The following is a 26,852-nucleotide window of genomic DNA, read 5'->3' on the forward strand; positions in this document are numbered from 1 at the left end:
TCTATAGTCTAGTCTATAGTAGTCGTGCTGTGGATTTTTTTATTATAAAGAATGGATTTTGTAATTGATACCAGGTAAAAATATTGAACTCTTAAATAATTAATAAATCAACACCCCCCTCACTGAGTCCCCACCATAGTAGTCATAGTAATTCTTTCTTATACATTATCGTCATAATCACTTTCTAACGAAACTTTTACTTTCTTTTCCTTTCCAAGAATTAACAATCTCCCATAGAATTCCCACAAAAGAAAGTCAATAAACGACTTTAGATTTATGGCGAGTGTTATACATAATTACATTAGTAAATGCTATTTTGTTACAACATTTTTCCCATCAATTTCATATAGTTGTCACTCCTCTTGTCGACAACAGCCGGGTGATTATTTAATTTTCATTTTATGGTTATTTTTATAGTTATTCTCTATAAGCGATTAAAAAATAGCCAACTAAATGTAAAAAAAAATCTATAGAGAAAAAAAAAAACTAGTAGCAGTGAAAATTATTTAAATTTAAAATGTTAATAATAGTAATTACTCGGTATTGAGAAGGAACAAAAACAAAGAAAACTGGATTTTTGAATTATTTTCAGCAAATATTTTAAATTGTTAGTTAAATAAAAAGCAATTGTGAGAAATTTACAAAACTTAAAAGTAGTTTTTAAAAATTTATATTTTCTTATAATTATTGAGCAATTATTAAATTAAAAATTAATTAATAATGTGTAGGGAATAGTTTAAGTAAATTAAGAAATTAAATTACATTATCAGAAATTTTTATAAATTATTTTGAAATTACAATTACTTGTAATTGAGGGATTTGAAAATAAAAATTAATTGTAATTGTTTTTGTTTATCTTTATAACAATTACCTTAATTGTAATTACATTTTAAAGTATCCATTACATTTTAATTACTATTAAATTAGTTTCAAAATTTCAATTTTAATTGATATTTTAAATTTCAATTACATTTTTTGAAATTAAAATATTTTGTAATTGTATTTGAACAAACAGCAATTACAATTATAATAAATTGCTTATTTATCTATCAAAAGCAAGTTGTTATTGCAAAAAAAAAATAATTTCATTTGATGTTTTCTTACTTTTGACGGTCACTGTATATTTGTTGAAAACTAATTTTACAATCAGCAAATCACAGATTAATGCATAGCTGTCATAAAAATATAGTCACAGTTTTATAAAAACTAATCAAATGACTTAAACTAATTTCGTAAAAATCTCACGTTAGAAACGTTAAGACAACAATTTTATACACCATCGCCCCCTCATCGACAAGATAATATTTTAATTCAAAGTAAATACCCCAATTTCAAGAATTTTATTGCAAAATTTTAATTAAATAAATATGTATATAAAAAAAAACTAATTTTGTAAAAAAAAAAAATAAATTGTAGGCCAAAAACATTTCCATATAATTATTCTAAAGCAAAGTTTTGTATCAGTGAACAAACATTAAGCCAAATTAATGTGTTTTAAATAAAAAAAATTCAAGTTCATGACGTTAAATGTTCATGGCAATAATGTGTCTATTGGAATTGTATTACAAATTTGTCAACCGGCAATAGGTTTGTATGTCTGACTCCTCGTACTTGTCGGCTTAAAATTGAGAATTATGCGTTTTGCATATAAACTATTTTGTAATGGAAAAAAGTGTTAAACAAGTCTTGTTGAAAAAGCGGTTTTATTTAGTTTTATTGGCGGAACTAAATTTTAGTGCTGCTTGTATGACACACACACATACACACATGCATTACAAGAATGGAATATAAATGGGGGAAAAAAGTTTTTTTTTTATTTGTTTACTTAATACTACAATTTATTTGTTTATTTATATTTTGAAAATGTAAAAACTTAAATGCAGTTTATTAATAAAAAAAATATTAATATGAAAAGTAAGTCGTCATTGAAATTCGTTTTGCCATAAATGGCTTATCTTGTGTTTGCTGGAAAACTTGACATTTTAAGAATTTGTTTTATTATATAAAGACAAATTTATGGTTAATCAATAATATAAAAGAATCAAGTGTTATGAAGTCATATATATACATATATGACTAAAATTTTAATTTAGGGGGTATTTAACAAAGGGTACAAATGGGTTTTGGCTTTTTATACCCTACACCACCAATATACACAATAATATTGGTCCTATAACTTTAAAGTATACTTATTGGCTTAGAATCATTTTCTGAGTGGTTTAACTTTGTCCGTCCGTCTGTCAGTCCTTCTGTCCGGCTGTCTGTCCGTCTGTCCATGAAAACTTTGCAATTGATCTACAGGTCTCAATTTTAAGGATAATTCAATAAAAATTTGGTACATGATCTTTTACTCTTCCAGAGACGAAGCCTATTGAACATGGTTAAAATCGGTCAATTATTTCACCTAGACCCCATACAACTGAACCCCCGAATAGGGATTGTAAACCTTGTAATCAAGCTACAGGTTGCAATTTTGAAGATAATTCAATGAAATTTGGTATATGATCTTTCATTGTCTCAGGGACGAGGTCTATTGAAAATGGATAAGATCGATCCACTGTTACCCCTAGCCCCCATACAAGTGAACCACTGAAAACATTGAAATCAAACGACAAGTCACAATTAATTCAATGATTTAATTTAATACATGATCTTCTATTGTCTCAGGGGCGAAGCCTATTAAAAATGGTTAACATAGGTCCTCAGGCCCGTTTCTTCACGAGCTTAGAGCCATCAGTGTAGCAAAGAATTTTCAAGTGAAATTTAAAGCAAATGTTCATCTTAGCTTTATATGCTAGATTCAGTGACCCTCAGCTAATGGGAAATTCATTCTTTGGCATGTCATCGGGTACGTCCTATTTTTATTTTCCCAATCCATTAAGTAAACCCTGATATAGTGTTCTGCAACTGTCTTTGCTCATATCGTCTTAAGATAAACGTCACTTGTCTGTAAGTGCCCCCCTTAACAATAAGTAAAAATATTTCGGAATAAAGTTAAAAAAGTGTACGGTTTCATATTGTCGGCCATGCCCGGCTATACATTCATACTGTTAGACAATGCGTAAAGTATCTGTTAAGGACGAGTTCCCTGTCTGACATTAACCTTGTTTGAGTTCCTGCGCATAAAGCTTGCCGGAACAAAATCTGCTCTTGACATTTCCAACGCCATTACAGTGGCAACTCCATTAACTTTTATCAAGAACAATATCCTCAGATTCTTTTTTCAAAAGGCTGAAAATAGGTGCAATTACCTAGACACATGTAAATGGGCCAAGTTATTGTGGACCTCCTTCAATGAGAAACGCGAGGATGATAGCAGTAATAACAGGACATTGCGTAATAGAGCGACATGCAAGTCGTCTTGGACTCCCTTTCAATGATCACTGTCACAGTTGCAAAGACAGGGAAAAGGAAAAAACGGTCATCCATCTACTCTATGAATGCTCTGCTCTCGCCGTAGAAAGAAACCGCTTTCTTGGCAATTGCTTCATATCAAACCTTAGTAAGAAATCTGAGTCTAGGCTTAATGATCAGATTTCTCAAAGCTATAGTCTGGATATAATACTATAAATACTACATCTGGCGAGTGAAGTGGTGCGATCAAAGTTGAACTAATACGTTAACCAACCAACAAAACATATTAAGATCGACTGTATTTCTGACATATCCTTAAAATATATAAATCAAAAAACAACTAAGAAGTTATAGTCGGGCGAGACCGACCATATGATACCCTACACCTACAAAATTTTGATTTTTTTTTTTAAATAAAGCATTTAATTTGTTTTATTGTGGAATATTTTTACTTATTGTTGACAAAAAAGAGAGATTTTCTACAAGAGGGCTCATTGGGGAGAAGAGGTAAATATGGGCCTATCCTTATAAATTTTGGTAGATGAATTTACGTCTACTACAAAGTCATTAATAATCGTTAATAATCGTTTTAAGTTAATTTTGACCATCAAGTCATTTTCTGAAGGGGAGTCTGTATGGGGGCTAGGATCAAATGAGGCCCGATCACAATAAAAATTAGTATTGTCAATTATTGTTCTATAAAACTAATTTTTGCTGATTTTCATTGACATTATAAAACATTTAACGTACTTATGAGTCTAAAGGCCCGATTCGGGGGGTACGGTTGTATGGGGGCTAGGAGAAATAATGGACCGATTTCAACCATTTTCAATAACGATCGTCCTTGAACCAAAAAAACAGCACGTGCCAAATTTCATCAAATTATCTTGAAAATTGCGACCTGTAGCGTGCGCACAAAGTTTACATGGACACACAGACAGACAGACAGACGGACAGACGGACGGACAGACGGACATAGCTAAATCGACTCAGAAAGTGATTCTGAGGCGATTGGTATACTTTAAGGTGGGTCTAGGACCAATATTTTTGGGTGTTACAAACTTCAGCACAAACGCATAATACCCTCCCCATTATAGTGGTGTAGGGTATAAAAAGAAGTAAGAAGTTATAGTCGGGCGAGGCCGACCATATAATATACATACTACGGTACAGTAGAAGATCATGTGCTAAATTTCATTGAATTATCTTTAAAATTGCGACCTGTAGTTTGATTACAATGTTGTATGGGGGGCCAGGTGAAATAATGGACCGATTTTAACCATTTTTAAAAAGCTTTGTCCCTGGAATAATAGAAGATCATGTACTAAATGTTATGGAATTATCTTCAAATTTGCGACCTGTGGTTTTATTACAAGGTTTACATGAACGGACGAACATAACTAAATCGACTCAGAAAATGATTCTGAGTCGATTTGCTTACTTTAAAGTGGGTATAGGAGCAATATTATTATGCGTTGTGCTAAAGGCTAATAGACAAAAATGTTACCCCCTAATAAAAATTTTGATTTATAAAACGTTTATAAAATAAAAGTTTGTTTTTTAATAAACTATTTAAGCTATTATGAAAACTTGAAAACGAGTTCATTTTAATAGTTTAAATTTTATCTTAAACTATTATTTTTACACTCATAAAACTATGTACACCAATCAATCATCATAATGTTTAGCTATAACATTAGTAACGGTCAACAACACATTAATCAATAAGTTAATAACTATAAAAAATATTGGAATTAAATAAATTTGAAATTAAGTATTACAGCCATACATAAAAACAACCGCCACCCATATATATAAATTTCACTTAATTTTTCACACTTTTTTTTAATATTTTACAAATAGTTTTCTAACAACAAAGAAAAAATAAATAAACTCGTTTAACAAATCCAGTTATAAATACACAAAACAAATCTACAACAACAAATGAAAGCAAAAGCAAAAATAATTAACAGTAATAAAACTAAAAGATCAGTGAGTTATATATTTAATAAAGAAATAAATAAAATAAACAATAAAAACTATCTATTAGACATTAACAAACGATAAAAGTCAAATTTAAATTCAAAATTTCTTTAAAACTTCAATTCAACAATCAGTAGTCATTAATGCTCCCAAAATTTCTTAAACCGCACTCAATCAATCACCCATCAATCCATTCACCATTATGTGCTTTAGAGATAAGTACCTACATAACTATCGATAACGTGACGCATGCGTAACATTAACAAAATATTGACACTTGCCGGGCGGTATGTTTTCTAAATGAGAAATTGACGTATTTGCAACTAATTTCAAATTCCATAATCGTAGATTTGTGGTTAAAAAAATCCCAAAAGTAAAGATATAAATGCATATATTATCACTTTGTTATAAACAAATATTTATATTATTTAATATGTTTATGTTGTTTTCTTTAATAGTATTTTGCATATTAAAATTAATACGAATATCTTTTATCACCTCTCTGCTGTAAATAGGATGATGTTATTGAATTTTAAAAGGTCATTCAACAAAGACAAAATTTGAATTTCAAAGTTTTATATTATTTAATTAAATAAACTAATAAATAATTCTCTATTTATAAATTTATGAGAACAAAGATTATTTCTCAAAAAACTTGATTTTTCTATTTACACTAGAGGAACTGCGGCCTAATACATGAAAAATCTATGAGTGCAAACACAAAAGTCCATTTTCTGGCTAAACTATAGGAGCTACAGCCTAAAGGATGAAAACCTGTGATCACTCTTATATACGATCAAAACTTGGTTTTTGAGTGAAAACATAAAAGTCCATTTTCTGGTTAAACTAGAGGAGCTACAGCCTATAGGATGAAAATCCGTGATCACTTTTATGTACCACCACTCTTTTATACCACCAAAACTCGATTTTTGAGTGAAAACATAAAAGTCCATTTTCTGGCTAAACTAGAGGAGCTACGGCCTAAAGGATGGAAATCCGTGATCACTTTTTTATACCACCAAAACTCGATTTTTGAGTGAAAACATAAAAGTCCATTTTCTGGCTAAACTAGAGGAGCTACAGCCTATAGGATGAAAATCCTTGATCACTCTTTTATACCACCAAAACTCGATTTTTGAGTGAAAACATAAAAGTCCATTTTCTGCGTAAACTAGAGGAGCTACGGCCTAAAGGATGAAAATCTGTTATCACTTTTGTTTCCATAAAAACTCATTTTTTGAGTGAAAACATAAAAGTCCATTTTCTGGTTAAACTAGAGGAGCTACAGCCTATAGGATGAAAATCCGTGATCACTTTTATGTACCACCAAAACTCGATTTTTGAGTGAAAACGTAAAAGTCCATTTTCTGGCTAAACTAGAGGAGCTGCAGCCTATAGGATGAAAATCCTTGATCACTCTTATATACCACCAAAACTCGATTTTTGAGTGAAAACATAAAAGTCCATTTTCTGGCTAAACTAGAGGAGCTACGGCCTAAAGGATGGAAATCCGTGATCACTTTTTTATACCACCAAAACTCGATTTTTGAGTGAAAACATAAAAGTCCATTTTCTGCGTAAACTAGAGGAGCTACGGCCTAAAGGATAAAAATCCGTGATCACTCTTATGTACCACATAAAATTGATTTTTGAGTGAAAACATAAAAGTCCATTTTCTGCGTAAACTAGAGGATCTACGGCCTAAAGGATAAAAATCCGTGATCACTCTTATGTACCACATAAAATCGATTTTTGAGTGAAAACATAAAAGTCCATTTTCTGGCTAAACTAGAAGAGCTACGACCTAAAGGATGAAAAGCCGTGATCACTTTTATATACTACCAAAACTCGATTTTTGAGTGAAAACATAAAAGTCCATTTTCTGGTTAAACTAGAGGAGCTACGGCCTAAAGGATAAAAAAATCCGTGATCACTCTTATATATATTTTCTGCCTAAACTAGAGGAGCTACGACCTAAAGGATGAAAATCCGTGATCACTCTTATGTACCACATAAAATCGATTTTTGAGTGAAAACATAAAAGTCCATTTTCTGGCTAAACTAGAAGAGCTACGACCTAAAGGATGAAAATCCGTGATCACTCATATGTAAAAAATAAAAATCCATTTTCTAGCTAAACTACAAAAGCTACGGCCTAAAGGATGAAAATCCGTGATCACTTTTATGTTCCAACTAAAATCGACTTTTGAGTAAAAAACATAAAAGTCCATTTTCTGGCTAAACTACAGGAGCTACGGCCTATAGGATGAAAATCCGTGATCACTCTTATATACCACCAAAAATCGATTTTTGAGTGAAAACATAAAAGTCCATTTTCTGGCTAAACTAGAGGAGCTACGGACTAAAGGATGAAAATCCGTGATCACTCTTATATACCACCAAAAATCGATTTTTGAGTGAAAACATAAAAGTCCATTTTCTGGCTAAACTAGAGGAGCTACGGCCTAAAGGATAAAAATCTGTGATCACTTTTGTTTCCGTAGAAGAGCTACGACCTAAAGGATGAAAATCCGTGATCACTCATATGTAAAAAATAAAAATCCATTTTCTAGCTAAACTACAAAAGCTACGGCCTAAAGGATGAAAATCCGTGATCACTTTTATGTTCCAACTAAAATCGACTTTTGAGTAAAAAACATAAAAGTCCATTTTCTGGCTAAACTACAGGAGCTACGGCCTATAGGATGAAAATCCGTGATCACTCTTATATACCACCAAAAATCGATTTTTGAGTGAAAACATAAAAGTCCATTTTCTGGCTAAACTAGAGCACCTACGGCCTAAAGGATGAAAATCTGTGATCACTTTTATGTACCACCAAAACTCGATTTTTGATTGAAAACACAAAAGTCAGTTTTTTTGCTAAACTACAGGAACTTTGGCCGAAAGGATGAAAATCCGATTTCTGTGTGAAAACGTATAAGTTCATTTTTTGACTAAAATAGAGGAGCTACGGCCTAAACGATGAAAAGCTTTGATCACTTTTGTTTCTCACCAAAACTCTATTTTTAAGTAAAAATATTAATGTCCATATTTTGGCTAAACTAGAGGAGCTACAGCCAGAATAGACGCTAAACTAGAGGAGCTGCAGAAACTTTTATTATCCTACTGCGAAAATGATGAAAATTTAAAATCACTTTTGGATTGAGCTGCATATGTCTGTCCGTCCGTCCGTTTGTCTGTATTTCTGTCGGTCCGTCAATCTTTCTTTCTGTATATCAGTCTGACTGTGTCCCAATGCGTTGGAAAAAACATTTATACGTTATAAATATTATTTTTGATCGATTACTAACAGCAGTCTTTTAAATGATAACAATGCACGTTGGCAATTCTTAAGAACATTATTTGTTTAAACAATAAATGTAAAACATATTTTAAGGCGAAAACAGAATATTGTGATCATGACAGTGATCTATAGTCCATCTGAAAAGCTTGTTGTTTGAGTTGTATATGACTAGCTAATAGTTTATTGAATTTCCGTCTGTCAGTTCGTTTGTTATGTTCTTTGGTATCAATTTTCTACAAATTGCAGGGATGTCAATATTGTATAATTCTGTATGTTGTAACACGTAACATATAAAGTTAGCGGAGTGGATGGAAAATTTTATATGAGCCTTATCGTTAAATATAATTTTTCGATAAAACATTGCTTACGTTTGATGGTTAAACCTTTCGTAATTTCCGTCAGGTTTAAAAAACAATACTTTAAAAATAAATAAAAAATAAATTCTTAAGATCGGGTTACAAATGATAGCTACATATTCGCATTATATATATCGTTTTCTATTTACATACATAATATTACATTTTATTTATAAATTACAAATCTAAATTCTAAAACTAATACCTATGAGTATAATTACTTAAAATTAGTTTCTTTAGTTTCAAACGCCTTATTATCGACTCCAACTTCGGCAGTTGTAGCCTCCGAATCTTTATTAGAGGAACTTTCAGCATCTTTAGGCATAAGGAAATCTTCAGCATCCCAAGGTTGAGCTTGAGCAGTGCCAAAGATAATATAAACTAAATTGCCGAAAAAGAAGACCACAGCAGCAATAATAAAAACTAATTGCCATTGGGAGCGATTTTTCTAAAGTAGAAAAAAGGAAAATAAATAGTGTTAACAAATTAAAATCATATAACAAAAAAAAAAATCTTACCGAATCGGTGACAATAACACCCACTACCAAAGGAGAGATTAATGGCAAAAAATTCGCTATAGTATTAACTATACCCATTAGAATACCAGCATGATTTGGCGATAGATCTATGGTATTTAAGGAACTTCCCAGAGTGGCACCACTATTAACACCCACCAATAGAGTCATTAAGACTATGGCCCAGGTTTTATTGTTTTCATCTAGGAAACCTATACCAATAAGACCAGCGGCTGGTACCCAAAATGCCACCGTATTAATGGATCGACGTATTGCGGTGAGACTAAGTATATTTTTGTTTTGCAATACATCTGCCACTATAACATACACATACGACATGCCCCACATGGCCAAGAAGGGTAAGGCCGAAAAGAGAGCATTACTTTTAATTTGCATACTCAAGACCCCATTCATATAGGAAGGAATTTGTGTTTGTAAAATACTTAAGCCATAACCTTCGGCACAACGCGCCACCAGTAAGGCCATAAAGGGCACCGACAACCATATAGATTTCCAGGGAACTGGAATTTTGTTTTTATGAAAATCTTCTGAATGTTCTAGAGATGATTCTATATAGTGAGTTTCCAGTTTAGAGATAAACTTCGATTCGGTAGCATTGTTGGCAGCAAAAATCCACCATAAAACACACCAACCAAAACACAAGCCAGCCGAGACATAGGAAATACCCGGCCAACCTAAAGGACCTTCAGCTATTAGACCGCTCATACCCAAAGCCAAAACTGTACCGCATTCTATACCCGTATGAGCCAAAGCACCCAAACGACTGCGCTCCTGCGAGGGAGACCATTTAGCCAAATGTTCATGTATACAGGGAAACAAAGCACCCTGACATATACCCATGATAATACGTAAGACACAAAATGCTTGCCAACCGCCCCAAGTGACACACCAAGGTGTTAGGGCACTCATAATAGCCGAGGTTAATGTTGAGATTTGCATAACTATTTTGGCACCAAAACGTTTACATAAAGCTCCACCTGGAAATTGGGTCGTCACATAACCCCAATAAAAACTGGAGATTATATAAGAAATTTCCTTTTCATTCCAATCAAATTCCTGTTTTCAAAAAAAAAAATATTAAAAATATTAAGACATTAACATGTATAAAGTTTTATTAATTACCGGAAAATCTGTATTTGTTGTTTCGGCATTTGTCATGGCTACCACAGCGACACCAATATTCAGACGACTTATATAGACTACAGTTATATTTAAGAAAATTAACAAGGCCTGCATGTGGCGCATACCCAAAAAAGGTCCTGGAAGAAAAACACACACATACATTAATATCTTCTCAACTTTAAGTCTGAGTAAATGAAGGATAAATATTCGACCCGATGTCCCAAAAATTTCAAACTTCAATAATCTGCATATGATTTACCACCCACTTATAGATTTCTTTATCATCTTTTCATAATCAAATTAACAATTAATAATCATATAAATTCTTTACGACCGTCCGACATAATAATCTTTTCACGATTATTATCAAATATAAACAATGTTTTAGCATTTTTGCTCTATTCTCATTATATTCGATATGATTGATTTATTCAATTTAATCTTGAAAATCTTATCATACAAACCAAAAAAAGAAAACGTCAGTCGCTTGTTTATGTTTATTGCAATTGGAATGTTTTTCGTTAAGTAAAACAACATTGATTTATTTACAATGGAAAAGGGAAAAAGTTAAGACCTTGATAACTGAACCCAACAAAAATGCCGGTCATTATTTTGAATATGATAATTTGCTATATCATTCTGTTTAATTTAAAGTTTCAACTCTGAGAGATATATTATCATGGAACCATAAATATTTCAAACATACTGTTGATTTAAATCAGTGAAGTTCTGAAAAATCTATAACTTGATCAGAATTTAACAAACCCCTTATTAATTATGGAGTCAAAGCCCCAATTGGACCAATTTCTGATGATTCCTATAATATTATATATATGTAGACGATTTACTTGGTTGCTTAAAAACTCACTTCCTTAAAGTTGACAAGTTATAGGTAATGCAATTTTAACCGATTCACTTCCATTCGAACTGGGAAGAATGATATAGTATTGATGTGACTAGTCTAGATAAAACTAGTCCAGTCCTTTCCAAAACTAATAAAAATACGCTGACAAAGTTGTTCGTGTAAAAATTGTGAATCTCCAAGATATTCATGCCCCGGGGACATGTTATCTCTGTGAAAAATCATCATCTTGGTGTTATTTCAATCCCGGGGCAAAGAGGTGCTAGCAGTACCTGTAGTCTGTGGAGACTATAAACTAGTGATGATCAAAGGTATTCTCGGTCATTCCTTGAATTGATTTGAGATGACATCGAACCAAATAACCACATATTATGTTACCATAGCTAAGCCCAGGGCAGAGTTTAGTACTCTGTCTTATCCGGGTTATTAAAGAGTTTATTTTATGTGCACGTGACTGTGGTTTAATCCAAAATTCCCGGGAATATCGGTTAAAATACTGATGTCCTGTATACTGTTTTTATACTCGATAAAAAATCGGTATAAAATCGGTGCTGTTGCCGAGACAACAGAAGTACAGTGGTGCAAATAGTACCTATAGTCTGCGGAGAGTATAAACTGGTGATGGTCAAATGAATTCTCGGTCTTCCTTGAATTGATTGGACATGATATCGAACCAAAGAACTACATTTTCTGGTATCACAGGTAGCCCGCAGTCAGAATTTAGGAAACTGTCTTATCCGGGTTGTTCAAGAGGTTCTTTCGGGTGCACGTGGCTGTGGTTTAACCCCAAATTGCCGGGAATTTACCGTGCTTATACTTTATAAAGTATATAACTTCGGTACTGTTGCCGAGACAAGAGATACCCCACAAAGGAATGCCTGTGGGACTAAGTGTTGGAAATGAATCAGTGTTAAGTACATATGATTTGGGGTGAATGTATGGGGAGCTTAACCACACGTATGCCTCGAGTAACTGTGTCTAATGTTGTTCACTATGAGTGTGCCCAGGTATGATCGAAGTTGCCTCTATAGTTTTAAAACTAGGGGATCTCTGTGAATAAGAACATGCCCTCGACTTTGATGAATTCGTATTTGAGTTTACGAATTACATCTTTAGACACTGTTGCCGACTCAACAGAGACCATTCCCTCTGTGTAATTGTAAAGAAAAGTGATGTTTTTGCTGCTCGGAAGTTAAGCAACGGGGTTGCAATGGTTAGGGAAATAGTTCGAATACTTGAAGAAACCACTTGTATATGGAATAGCACAGGCATGGCTCTACAGAGGAAGAGGAAATTCACCCAACCCCAAATCCAAATTTCCACACAAACGCTTGAGCTGGATCCGTGGGTGGACCAGCAGCACCATGGCTTATAAAAAGCACAAAGGGGTGGTTTTATGTCTTTAAGTAGGTACTTGCTGAAATATAATCAGTTGAAGTTGGCAGAGGAAAGAACATGCTTTAGAGCGATTGGAACAACTTGAATTAGGATCCAATAATTTTGTCAATTAAGCCTTTGTTTTAAAGAAGACAGAATGGACCTTTAGATGGCAAACTAAATTATATAATTAAAGTTGTCTTTGCTCTGTTTTAACATCTCAAAAAGAGCAAAATTGTATTTCTTTAAAACTTTAATACACAATATCTCAACCCCAAATGTGAAAATTGAGAAAATCGAATACAGCGCAGCTCAACATAAACTTTTATAGTCTCCGAAATTCATAGTTCATTCCATCAATGTAAATGTTCATTCTATGAATGTAATGTTAGATTTTACTTCATTAGATACATTTTTAATTTTTTTTTTATAAATTTTAAAATTTACTAACAAATCACAAATTATATTTCTTACTTAAAGTTCAATGATTGATGAAAATTTAGTTTTCAATTACAAACACGAATAACAGTAAAATTTATAATTTAATTTGCTACAAACAATTGTAATTTGCGATAAATCATTACATTTACACACATTCGACAAACTAATACAAATTAGTTGTTTATTATATTAAACAAAAATTAAACTATTATTAACAAATAAACATTTGTTTAATAATTGAGTTGTATTTGAAATTAATACTAAAACCGCATTTCGTGCAAAACCATAAGTTTTTGCTCATAAAAAATTTGCCATAAATCAATTTTAAACCACAAACGGTGTACAAGTACATAAACTACAAATTTTTTCCGAAATATTTAATTAATGTCTCTATTAAAACACAGTTTTATATACCTTTATCAATGGCACTGGTCATTTTTGATTTTTAAATAGTTTTTTATTAAAAGGATCGTTTTATTTTTAAATTTATTTTTTTTTAAATCCTTTATGCATTTATTTTTATTTTTTCATCCAAATATTATTTGCACTTTAAACCACTAGGTACACGTCTAGAGCACACGAACAAAATAATCCATATAAAATCAATTTTGATTTTGAACTGATATTAAAGCTTTTGCTCACAAATTGCTTCTCTTCATTTCATTTGTTCAGCCGATATTCCTGCTATTGTACGGTTTACTGACTTGCTTGACTGAATGTGTATAATCTAAAACAAAAGTAATAAAAAACTAAAAAAAAAATTAAATTGAAGAAACCGTTTGTTATGAATGCGATAAGTAAATAACAATTCTGCTAATATAAGTTTATTTACAGACAGTTTTAATGGTTTTATGAGCCCAGTTAGTAGATGAGCATTTAATTCAGAATTCTCTTTTGTTAGTAAAATAATAACAACAAACCTTGTGTTGTTGTTTTATAACATAATAATAAAATTATAATATAATTAATTATTTGTGCATTAATAGAATTATTATGATAAGATTGAGGGTTTATTTAAAACACGTTCAAGTGGTAAATGTTTTGTATCTATATTTGATTTTAATGATAGTGATTTATTAGAATTGAATATCAGTTATAAATAATATTGATTTATTTAGTTATTAGATTATGCACCAATATAACAGTTTGTAATTGTTAATACTAAGCGAAGTCATGAACCTTTTTTAAGGTGGAAGTTGCCAAATCAAAAAAACTATTTGTACAGTAGTGGATAAAATAAAAAGTATAGGGAATAGGTGTGTTATATAGATAGATAGATAGATAGATAGATAGATAGATAGATAGATAGATAGATAGATAGATAGATAGATAGATAGATAGATAGATAGATAGATAGATAGATAGATAGATAGATAGATAGATAGATAGATAGATAGATAGATAGATAGATAGATAGATAGATAGATAGATAGATAGATAGATAGATAGATAGATAGATAGATAGATAGATAGATAGATAGATAGATAGATAGATAGATAGATAGATAGATGAAAAATTATACATTTTCTGTTATAATTCATTCTTAACCACATATGTGTTATTTCACACATTTCTCTGAAAATCTCAATAAAGATAAAATACTTTATGAACCTATTCCTAAGTACATCTAAAGACAATAAAAATGTTAAATTATCGAAGCTACTTTTTATAACGCTCATCAAATTTTATCAAGAAAAATGTTTAACTAACAGTTAAATGACCCTAAACATAAAGAGTGAATTGGATCACCTCCACCTATTTGTCTTTTACTCGTCTAGACTAGAAGATAATGTCATTGACACATATGAAAAACAATGGAGGGTAATTTGTAAAAAAGTGTTAAATGTTTTTGAGTTAAAGTTGTTTAATTTTGAACTTACATATAAATCTTAAAGGCATTGTGGAAGACTATTAAACCCTGATCGTAAATACTGGATCATAGTCGTATATTGCTACTCGAGTAGTTGATTCTAAAATGTAAGGCAATACACCTTTAATTCGATCATATTAGAATTTCCTTTCTTATTATTCTTATAACTTAAAATTATAAACTTATACTAAAAATGTTTACTTATTATCTAAAGGTTTCTTCTTTTTGCAGTCTTCATTTTGTATATCCCTGGACAAAAGATAATTTTCATCATCCCAAGGCTGTAATTTTGTCGAACCAAAAATAATATAGAAAAGATTGGAGAAGAAAAATACAGCAGCCGATATTGCAAACACTATTTGCCATTCAGTACGATCAGTCTGAAAAATATTCATATAATTACTATAAATCTTAAAAAAAAGCAAATAAATAAAACTTACCTCATCTTCAACAATAAGACCTACTAAAAGCGGTGTTAAAATGGGCACTATATTGGCAGCAGTATTAACAATACCCATTAGTATACCAGCATGGTTGGGTGACAAATCAATAGTATTCAAAGCACTGCCTATAGTAGCACCCGAATTTACACCCACATTAGCCGTCATTAAAACAATGGCCATGGTTTTTTGTTCCTGATCTAAGAAACCCACTAGTATAAGACCAACAGCTGGTATCCAAGCAGAAAGGGTGTTGAAAGTTTTTCTCACCTCATTAAGTGTAAAAATTTTTCGACTCAAAAATATATCCGCCAAAATGAGATAAACATATGACATACACCACATGGCAAAATAAGGTAAGGCGGAATACAGGGCATTACTTTTCATATCCATGCCTAAAACGGCATTCATATAGGAAGGTATTTCAGCTTGCAAAGTTGAAAAGCCCCAAGAATTGGCAGATCTGGCCACTAATAAAGCCCAAAAAGGCCAAGAGCTTAAAATGGCCCTCCAGGGAACGGGTATAGATTTAACAGTTTCATTTACCTCTTGTTCTTTTAAGGCATTTTTGGAATTTTCAATATAACTCCTTTCAGCTTCTGTTATTAATTTCGATTCATTGGGGGAGTTGGAGGCAAACATAAGCCATATAACACACCAAAATAAGCCAACACCACATGACATATAAGAAATACCGGGCCATCCAATAGATGAAGCTGCTATAATACCACTTAAAAACATCGATAGCAGGGTGCCACATTCTATACCGGTATTGGCTAAAGCACCTAAACGATTACGGTCACTAACCGGACACCAAGAGGCTAAATGGGTGTGTACACAAGGAAAGAGTAAACCTTGAAATAGACCCTGCACCACACGAATACCACAATACACCTGCCAACCGCCCCAGTCAACGGTGAGCGGTATAAGGACAGCAACCGCAGCCGAGCCAATAGTTGAAATGAACATTATTAGTTTAGCACCAAAACGTTTGCAAAGGAAACCACCAGGAAATTGTGTAACAAAGTAGCCCCAAAAGAAACTGGAGAGTATATAAGATTTTTCCATTTCACTCCAGTCATATTCCTCATCGAATAGAAATGAAATTATATAGAAAACTGGAAATTATATAGAAGATGGGCTTACTGGAAAGTTGGGATTTGTTGTCTCGGCATTAGTCATGGCTACCACTGAAACACCCGCATTATATTTTACAATATAATTCACCGTTATGCAGAGAAACATTAACAATACTTGGACATGTCGTTGACCAAAGAATGGTCCTTAATAAGGAACAAAATATATATATTTTTTTAATTTTTTTAATATTTTTTTAAATTAATTTTATCCTTACCTTTGTTAATTTCCACGGTCATATTGTTTAATTATTTCACCAAACTTCTTGACGCCGTTTTAAATTTGTACTACGTACCACCTCTGTGGACGTTTCAAATCGTACTCATTGAAAAAATAATAAATTATTTTTAAAGGAAAACTTTGTGCACTTAAGATCATTGAGATTTATATTGATCAAACACTATTGCACAAAAAGTTAAATCTAAATCATTTTTAATTTAATATTATCAACGATAATAGCCTGTGACGAAAAAAACACTCGAAAACCCAAAAGTTCTTAAAAATAATCGGGAATGATAATGAGAATTGGATTTATGTGGTAAGGGAAATTAACCAAAAAATAACCCAATTGGAAAATAGATCATCGAGTGAGACAAGATCAGTGAAAGTTAATCACTACTTAAATAGTAAAACTTTTGAAAAAAAAACATTGCGACTTAATGGAACACGTTAAACAAAGGTTGAGAAATGCATGACCACGATCACCAATCCGTAAACGAGAAGATCGTAGAAATTTATTGATCAAATTCAACAAGTATTGAAATAAACTTTAATATTTCAACAATTAAAATATAGTCAGACATTTTTAAACAAGAAAACAACGATCTTTATGATCATGGGTCAAGTACTTATCGATCCAACTTTACAGATTTCGCAAAATTTTTCTATTCTTAAAAGTAACATTAAACGTTTAACCCACTACAGTCAAGATCCATATAAGTAACTTAACTAAAACACCAAAAACAAAATACGATCACTTAGTTCGTAGTAATTCATTAATGGACTTAATTATCTTCAAAGTTGATTGTGATTATAACACTTTATTCAATATCAAGTCAAGTTATTTTACCCACTTGATTTGATTAAAGTTTAATGGCACAGAAATTTGCATTGTTATGTTAGTTTGCACTATGGGTCGTACAGCGATTCTTAGTTAAAATTTAGTTGTTCGAACCTAAATATTGACATGATCAGTATACCACAAGCCGAGTCAAATTTTCAATTGGTTAATTTTTAAAGTTCAGAACGTTAATGAAAATCAAATCGTTTTATAATAAAAATATAATTTTACTCAAGAAATAATTGAAATTATAGCAATTGTTTAAAGTATTTGAAATTACCGGATTTCGAGTTCAAATTATTTAATATATTTGAGACGTTATAAACTAGATCAAACTATGGAATAGCTGTGCTGTAGACTGTGCTAACTAGTTTAATTATTACCCTACATACTTATTCTACCCTACAGCACTATAGTGGGGAGGGTATTATGTTTGTATACTGATGTTTGTAAACTCAAAAATACTGATCCTACACCATCCTTAAAGTATACCAATCGGCTCAGAATCACTTTCTGAGTCGATTTAGCTACGTCCGTCCGTCCAAGTAAACCTTGTTATCAAACTACAGGTCTCAATTTTGAAGATAATTCAATCAAATTTGGTACATGATCTTCGATTTCGTACCAGAGTCGAAGACTGTTATAAATGTTTAACATAGGACTATTATTTCACCTAACCCCCATACAACTGAACCTTTTTAGTTCATAAATATGTTTAATACACTCGTATCTCGACAAAATGCTGCAAAACCATGTTCTATACTAGCTTTGATGACCCTCAAGAATTTTATAATTTTAGGGCCTAATTTGACCCTAGCCCTTATAAAAAGCCCCCTTCAAAATTTGACTTAAATGTCCACAGTTTTATTCAGCAGTAAATGGCTTAAGTATATCTGATGCATAATACAATTCATCTTAAATGTTTTATTGTGATAACTAAATCACATTTGATTTTTCCTAACACGTGTAGGGTATTATATGGACGACGTCATCCGGCTGTAATTTCTTATTTGTTTAAAAGTAAACTACATTTTTAATGTATAGACTGGTGTAGAATATCATATGCTTGGTCATGCTGGACTATACATTCTCACTTGTATATGTATGGATTATGGACTAATCATTTGACTACTATACCACTTTATCTATTGACTAGCATATTGTCCTGAATATTGACCAGTCCATTGACAAGCCCATTGACTAGTCTACTAAATTGTCTGTTGACTAGCCTAGAACACTGACTTGCTTGCGATAACGCCCTATTGCCTAGTATAACGACCTGATGATTCACACTATTTAATTATCTACTGACAAATCTTTTGACTTGTCTGATAACTAGTCTATTATTGATTAATTTACTGACAAGTTCATTTGCTAGTCTACTGCTTAGTCTATAGAGTACTTATTAGTCTATTGACTAGTTCACGTGCAAGTCTTCTGACTCGTCTTCTACTAGTCTACCGACAAGTCCATTGACTAATCTTTGAACTATTGACTACATACTTACTAACTACTGACTTGAGTTCTGGTCTACTGACTATTCAATCGACTGGTCTACCGCTCTGTCTATTTACTAATTTTCCAATTTATCTATTCAGATTATTGATTAGTTTAGTGACAAGTTCATTGGTTAGTCTACTGCTTAGTCTATAGAGTATAGACTAATAAGTCTATTGACTAGTTCATTTCACTCATCTTCTATTAGTCTAATGACAATTCCATTGACTAATCTATTGACTAGTTCACTTGCAAGTCTTCTGACTCGACTTCTACTAGTCTACCGACAAGTCCATTGACTAATCTATTAACCATTCCTTTGATTAGTGTATTGACTACATATTCACTCACTATTGACTTCTTACTTGACTACTGGTCTACTAACTATTCAATCGACTTGTCTAACTATTGACTACATACTTACTAACTACTGACTTGACTTCTGGTCTACTGACTATTCAATCGACTGGTCTACCGATCTGTCTATTTATTTGTTTTCTTATTAATCTATTGACTAGTCAACTGAGTAGTTTATGGACTAGTATATGAGTCAGATTATTGATCAGTTTACTAAAAACTTCATTGGCTAGTCTACTGCTTAGTCTATAGATTATAGACTAACAAGTCTATTGACTAATTCACATGCAAGTCTTCCCACTCATGTTCTATTTGTCTACCGACAAGTCCATTGACTAATCTATTGACTAGTTCACTTGCAAGTCTTTTGACTCGTCTTTTATTAGTCTACCGACAAGTTCATTGACTAATCTTTTAATCATTCCTTTGATTAGTCGTTTGACTACATACTTAGTCACTACTGACTTCTTACTTGACTACTGGACAACGATCTGTCTATTTACTAGTCTTCTAATTAATCTATTGACTAGTTAAGTGAGTAGTTTATGAACTAGTCTACTGATAACTCCACTGACTAGAATATTAAATAGTCTACTAACTATTCTATTGTCTACTTTATTAGCTAATCAACTTTATGGCCCACTAACAAGTCCATTGAATCTTTTTGATCAGACTATTAGGTAGTCTAAGAAATTGTCTTTGAACCTCACTATGAACTAGCTTATGGTTAAGCCTATGCACTAGTAAATATGTCTACGTCTAGCATATTTGCTAGTATATCTAAAAAGTCTAGTTTCTAGTCTGTGGACTTGTATATAACGTCGTTTTTTCGATATTAAAATGTACTGGATTATAGTACAGTAGCACTTATCTGATAAGATATGATTGTTTTTTGTTATTTCTTAATCAAAATACAAACCTAGAGCACACGACCAAACTAATCTATATAAAATATTTTTTAAAGTTTATTTTGGCTAATGACTGATTTGATTTTGACTGAATGTATAATCTTAAAATGAATAGAAGAAAACCATACGTTAAACATGTAATAAATAAATAATTGTTTAGTTTAATAGTTTTAATGATTTAATGGATCCATTAAGTAAATGAATATTTAGTTTTGTGTTGTACTGGTAAAATAATATCAATGTTATATCTATCTCGACATATATCGATTCTATTATAATAAACTTAGAATATAGTACTAATTCTACAATACATATATAAATTAGTTTACTTAGTATCTAAGGGTTTCTTTTTAATGCAATTTTCATTTTGTATATCCTTAGAAAGATAATGTTCATCATCCCAAGGCTGTAAATTTGTTGAACCAAAAATCACATAGAAAAGATTACCCATTGCCCATACGGCAGCTGAAATGGCAAACACTATTTGCCATTGAGTGCGATCAGTCTGAAATTTTCAATTAAAACTTTTTCAGTTACATTTTCCACTTCTAAAATCCAAAGACTTACCTTATCGTCAACAATAAGACCAACTGCTAGAGGCGTTAAAATTGGCACTATATTGGCAGAAGTATTAACAATACCCATTATTATACCAGCATGATTAGGTGATAAATCGATAGTATTCAAAATACTGCCAATAGTAACTCCCGCATTGATGCCCACATTGGCCGTTAATAAAACAATAGCCAAGGTTTTTTGATCTTGATCCAAAAATCCCACCATTATGAGACCAATGGCTGGTATCCAAGCAGCCAGAGAATTGAAAGTTTTTCTTAGCGTATTAAGTGTTAGAATTTGACGTTTCAAAAGTATATCGGCCATAATGATATAAACGTATGACATGCACCACATGGCGAGGTAGGGTAAAGCAGAATATAAGGCATTATTTTTCATATCAATGCCTAAAACGGCATTCATATAGGAAGGTATTTCAGCTAGCAAAGTCGAGAAACCCCAGGAATCGGCAGATCTGGCTACTAATAAAGCCCAAAAAGGCCAAGAGCTTAAAATGGCCTTCCATGGTACGGGTATTGACTTGGGTGTAACATTTACATCATGTTCTTTTAAGGCATTTTTGGAGTTTTCAATATAACTTCTTTCGGCTTCTGTTATCAATTTCGATTCATTTGGAGAATTGGCAGCAAAGAAAAACCATAGAATACACCAAAATACTCCTACACCACAAGACATATAAGAAATACCAGGCCAACCAATAGATGAAGCTGCTATAGTACCACTCAAAAACACCGCTAACAAAGTGCCACAATCAATACCCGTATTAGCCAAGGCACCTAAACGATTACGTTCACCAACCGGACACCAAGAGGCTAAATGAGTGTGTACACAGGGAAAGATTAAACCTTGGAACAGACCCTGCACCACACGAATACTACAATACACCTGCCAACCGCCCCAGTCTAGGGCAAGGGGTACAAGAACAGCAACCCCGGCTGAACCCATAGTTGCAATGAACATTATTAGTTTAGCGCCGAAACGTTTACAAAGGAAAGCTCCTGGAAATTGTGTAACAAAATAGCCCCAAAAGAAACTGGAGAGTATAAAGGATTTTTCCATTTCATTCCAATCATATTCCTGGAAAAAAATATAGAAAAAAATTTAGTTACCCAACCTCTTAAGTGTATTTTATATGTGTGGAAATATTTACCGGAAAGTTAGGATTTGTTGTCTCCGCATTAGTCATGGCAACCACAGAAACACCAGCATTGAATTTGACTATGTAATTCACTGTTATGCAGAGAAACAGTAGAAATACTTGAACATGTCTTTGGCCAAAAACTGGACCTAAATTGAGGTAATAAATATTCTTATAATATTCATTCACTTTTACTACCTTTGTTAATTTCTGCTGTCATTTTTTTATTTATTTCACAAATTTTTTTATAAAAACTCAAGTTCCTTTCAGCCAATTTACTTTTGAAGAACGTACCACCACTGCCTGAGTGGACGTTTCAAATTGAACTCATTCTACATACAATAAATTACTTTTGAAGGCAACTTTGTTGTCGAAAAGATCCGTTCTGCATAAAAGTTGATTTTGGTTTAAGTATAACATTATCGGCGATAACACCCTGTCACGAAAAATAGAGCACTTGAAAATTCAAAATTTGTACGAATAATCTTCACCAGACATGGAAAACGTTAATCAAATCTAGTCGATCGATAGAGTACACTTACAAATCTTACTAACGAACAAACAAACTAACTAACTAATTAACTAGCTAACTAACTAACTAACTAACTAATTAACTAGCTAACTAACTAACTACCTAGCTAACTAACTAACTAACTTACTTACTAACTTACTAACTTACTAACTTACTAACTTACTAACTTACTAACTTACTAACTTACTAACTTACTAACTTACTAACTTACTAACTTACTAACTTACTAACTTACTAACTTACTAACTTACTAACTTACTAACTTACTAACTTACTAACTTACTAACTTACTAACTTACTAACTTACTAACTTACTAACTTACTAACTTACTAACTTACTAACTAACTAACTAACTAACTAACTAACTTACTAACTAACTATCTAACTAAATAACTAACTGACTGACTAGCCAACTAACAAAATAACTGACTTACTAGCCAACTAACTAAATAACTAACTGACAGACTAGCCAACTAACTACATAACTAACTAACTAAATGACTAACTAACTAACTGACTGACTAGCCAACTAACTAACTAGCTAACTAACTGCCTGACTGACTATTCATTATACCCTACACCACTTTAGTTGGGATTCTTTTTTAGATAATTCTGTAAAATTATGCACATGATCTTCTATGATACCGGAGATGCAACCTAATGAAATTAGTTAGCATCGGCAGATTGTTTCACTTAGCCCCGATACAACTGAACTCGCGGAATAGTTCTATTTATACCCACTTTAGTGGGCGGGGTATTGGTCCTATAGTCACCTTAAAGTTTACCAATCGGCTCAGAATCATTTTCTGAGTCTATTTAGCTATGTCCGTCCGTCTGTCCCTCCGGACGGTACATGATCTTCTATTTTCCCAGGGACGAAGCACATTGAAAATGTTTAAGGTCGGTCCAATATAACTGAACTCCCGAATAGATCTAGGGTATTATATGGTCGGTTTCGGTCGACTTTAATTTATTACTCGTTTTGAAATGAAATGTTTTCAAAAATTTTTTTGGTAATTATATTCTTCTCACTTGTTTTGATTTTTTTTTTCTGTTTGTATACAATTTTTTTTGCAGTGTAGCTCAGTCAATTAGAAAACGATATTTTGCTAACTGAGCTTCCACTTTGTGAGAGTTTATTTGGCTTTTACTTTCTTTAGTTTAAATTAATGAACGGATATACTTTCAGGTTCGCTTTAGCTATGAAGTGCCAAAACAAACCCAAAATGTGAGCGTAAGTTTCAGAATATTTAATGGACTTAGATTTTCTTCTTACTGTGGCTCATACTTGTATTTTTATTTCTTACTAAAGACAGTAAGACGAGAAAAATTAATTAACTATTTAAAAAAGTGAAAAATACTGTCATACTCTTTGTTAGAACTGAACTAAAATACCAATAATAAATTTTACTAAAACAATCACTTAATCAATTCAAGTTAAAGTATTTATTGATTAAGTAATCTACAAAATTGAATGTGATTAAAACACTTAATTTATGTTATCAAAATTGTGAAGGTTGTACTGCCAACTCTATTTCCCCCCCATTTGATTTGTATTTAAAAGTGTGATTTCCTTTATAACATAAGCTCGTGACATTGACTAGATGTATAACAGTGGCAATCGAATTTAAAGTAAAGTCTACTTCACTAATTCCCTGAAACTTCCTTATAATCGCACTATATCTCCTTATATGTAAAAAGCCCAAAAAGAGAAAACAAAACATTGCTAAAAACCGGAAAAATTCATATATAATAATAATACTCAATACGCAAAATTCTCAGTCAATACGTCAGCTAGATTATAAATCATATACCTTATAATATAATCTTAAAATCTCAAAACGAAAAAAAAATCTTTATCAACGAAAGATATTCTCCTCGATTAGTTAGTGACTCTGCAGAATAAACAAAAACATAAACAATATACAAATCAAATGCTTTCAAACTATGTACTACTACTGTTAATAATCTAATCTCAAAGATATATCACCCAACCAACAACAATCTTAATTGTTATACTCTGGGAATTTTACTTTTTATTATTATTTTTCAAATAAGACGCGTCGTTAACTGACGTCGCAACGTCGGCATTGTTAGACAATAACTTATGATAGTGACACTTTTAATAATATCAAATAATATTTTGACATAATTACTTAAGTCATATTAATGCATACTCCCGAACTTAAGACAGTTGATACTCCCGTTTGAGTGGTTAAATAATTTTAAGATTATTAATTATTTATTAGATTAGGTCTGTAGTATAGATATTGTGTTATTTTATTGTATTTACGTTAAAATTTTTACGATAAGTGTGGGAATTTTACGGAATTTCTTTAACATCAGTTTTTGTTTATTTATTACTGTCTTAGTTATATTTTAAAAATTGTTTATAACATATTCAATTGAAAAAAATGTAAATACCTACTGCTGATGACTTTAAGTATACTATAGCATCGGTTAAAGAGTGGACTAAAGTCTAGGCAATACAGTAACTTAAAGTCTCAGTTCCGACTATAGATTACAATATAGTCTCGACTACACAATAGATCTTAATCTACAATACAGAGTAGGTTATAGACTTGACTAAAGAGTTGACTATAGAATAAGTTACAGGCTCGACTTTAGAGTAGCCTAAAGTCTCCTTTTTGTGGACTACAGGTTTTTTCCTTTTTCATATATATATATTTAAGGTTATTGAAACGATTTTACTAATTAGATCCTATGAAACAGAACTGAACTAGAACTGAACTAGAACTGAACTAGAACTGAACTAGAACTGAACTTGAACTAGAACTGAACTAGAACTGAACTAGAACTGAACTAGAACTGAACTAGAACTGAACTAGAATTGAACTAGAACTGAACTAGAACTGAACTGAACTAGAACTGAACTATACCATCATAGCCTATACTATAGAGTAGATTATAGACTCGATTTAAGAGTATACTATTAAATCGAATATAAAATATACTACAGATTCGAATATAGAAAAGACTATAGACTCAATTATAGAATAGACTCTGGTATTGACTATAACTCGGACTCTAGAGTAGACTATGGCCTCGACCATATAGTTGATAATATAATCTTAAATATAAATCAAACTGTTATTCGACTAAAGCGGACTCTATAATTTTGACTTTAAAGTAGTAAATAGTAGAGACTCTAGTCTATTATAGTCTACTCTATATTTATAGATTAATATATGTGCTATAAAGTTGACTGTGGTATCGGCTATAATATCTCGACTATGGCGAAGACTATATTCTGAACTATAAATCAAACTGTGGTCTTGAAAATAGCGAACATTATAATCTTAACTATTTTAATTTGGACTATACAGATTATACACTCGTATATAGCGTATATTATAGTATAGACTATGGAGTAGACTACATTTTCGGCTTTTTCGAATAAAGGAGTAGGCTATATTCTCGTTTATATAGAATATTATAGCTTCGGAAATAGAGTACTTTAATTTGGATTATTGAGTAGACTACAGTTTCAACAGTAGAGTATAGTATATACTATGGAGTAGACTATAGACCAGACTATATACTCTATAGTAGTCTCGACAATAGAGTAGATTATAGTCTCGAATATAGTGTAGACTATAGTCCGGTCTATGGACTATATCTTCGTCTATAGAGAAGACTATAGAGTAGAATACAATCGCAACAAGTCGAGTATTGAGTAGACTAAAATTTTGACTATAGAGTAGACTAATGTCTTAACTGTAGACTATATTATACTCTCTACTATAGAGTAGACTATAGTAACGACTATATAAATAGTACAGCAAAATATCGACTATATAGTAGACTATAAAGACAAATCTATAGAGTAGATTACATTCCCGTATATAGAGAAAACAATTGTATTCTGTATAGAGTAGACCATTGTCTTGGCTTTACAGCGCACTATAGTCTCTACTATATAGTAGACTATTGTCTCCACTTTACAAACATATTAAGTTTAAATACGAATATTTTT

The 26,852-nt window shown here is 31.9% G+C and overlaps 3 protein-coding genes across 3 annotated transcripts; all 3 read right to left on the reverse strand.

The window, feature by feature from the left end:
- Positions 1-9,123: 9,123 nt before the first annotated feature.
- Positions 9,124-14,013, reverse strand: LOC111682086 (putative inorganic phosphate cotransporter). Its single transcript, XM_023443995.2, has 4 exons — positions 13,753-14,013; positions 10,659-10,795; positions 9,519-10,592; positions 9,124-9,448 (listed from the first exon to the last, which is right to left on the reverse strand). The coding sequence occupies exons 1-4, from the start codon at positions 13,772-13,774 to the stop codon at positions 9,218-9,220; spliced, it is 1,464 nt and encodes a 487-aa protein (XP_023299763.2). The 5' UTR covers positions 13,775-14,013; the 3' UTR covers positions 9,124-9,217.
- A 1,393-nt stretch (positions 14,014-15,406) lies between these two features.
- LOC111682079 (putative inorganic phosphate cotransporter) lies at positions 15,407-17,095 on the reverse strand. The gene is made up of 4 exons (XM_023443989.2): positions 17,004-17,095; positions 16,796-16,932; positions 15,650-16,735; positions 15,407-15,589 (listed from the first exon to the last, which is right to left on the reverse strand). Exons 1-4 carry the CDS (start codon positions 17,023-17,025, stop codon positions 15,407-15,409), a joined length of 1,428 nt encoding a protein of 475 aa, XP_023299757.2. The 5' UTR covers positions 17,026-17,095.
- Positions 17,096-20,812: 3,717 nt separating this feature from the next.
- LOC111682080 (putative inorganic phosphate cotransporter) lies at positions 20,813-22,686 on the reverse strand. Its single transcript, XM_023443990.2, has 4 exons — positions 22,521-22,686; positions 22,335-22,471; positions 21,176-22,261; positions 20,813-21,113 (listed from the first exon to the last, which is right to left on the reverse strand). Exons 1-4 carry the CDS (start codon positions 22,540-22,542, stop codon positions 20,934-20,936), a joined length of 1,425 nt encoding a protein of 474 aa, XP_023299758.2. The 5' UTR covers positions 22,543-22,686; the 3' UTR covers positions 20,813-20,933.
- Positions 22,687-26,852: the final 4,166 nt, after the last annotated feature.

Source organism: Lucilia cuprina, chromosome 6, assembly GCF_022045245.1.
Source record: "Lucilia cuprina isolate Lc7/37 chromosome 6, ASM2204524v1, whole genome shotgun sequence".
Lineage (NCBI taxonomy): Eukaryota > Metazoa > Arthropoda > Insecta > Diptera > Calliphoridae > Lucilia > Lucilia cuprina.

Bases quoted from the DNA above. Each gene is read 5' to 3' on its own strand.
- LOC111682080 (XM_023443990.2), bottom strand. From the start codon at position 22,542: ATGACAGCAGAAATTAACAAAG. The intron at 22,262-22,334 runs GTAAATATTTCC...ATTTTTTTCCAG, and splicing joins CAACAAATCCTAACTTTCCG to GAATATGATTGGAATGAAAT. The intron at 21,114-21,175 runs GTAAGTCTTTGG...TGAAAATTTCAG, and splicing joins GTCTTATTGTTGACGATAAG to ACTGATCGCACTCAATGGCA.
- LOC111682079 (XM_023443989.2), bottom strand. From the start codon at position 17,025: ATGACCGTGGAAATTAACAAAG. The intron at 16,933-17,003 runs GTAAGGATAAAA...TTCCTTATTAAG, and splicing joins GACCGTGGAAATTAACAAAG to GACCATTCTTTGGTCAACGA. The intron at 15,590-15,649 runs GTAAGTTTTATT...AATATTTTTCAG, and splicing joins GTCTTATTGTTGAAGATGAG to ACTGATCGTACTGAATGGCA.
- LOC111682086 (XM_023443995.2), bottom strand. From the start codon at position 13,774: ATGACCAGTGCCATTGATAAAG. The intron at 10,796-13,752 runs GTATATAAAACT...TTTTTCTTCCAG, and splicing joins GACCAGTGCCATTGATAAAG to GACCTTTTTTGGGTATGCGC. The intron at 9,449-9,518 runs GTAAGATTTTTT...TTTCTACTTTAG, and splicing joins GTGTTATTGTCACCGATTCG to AAAAATCGCTCCCAATGGCA.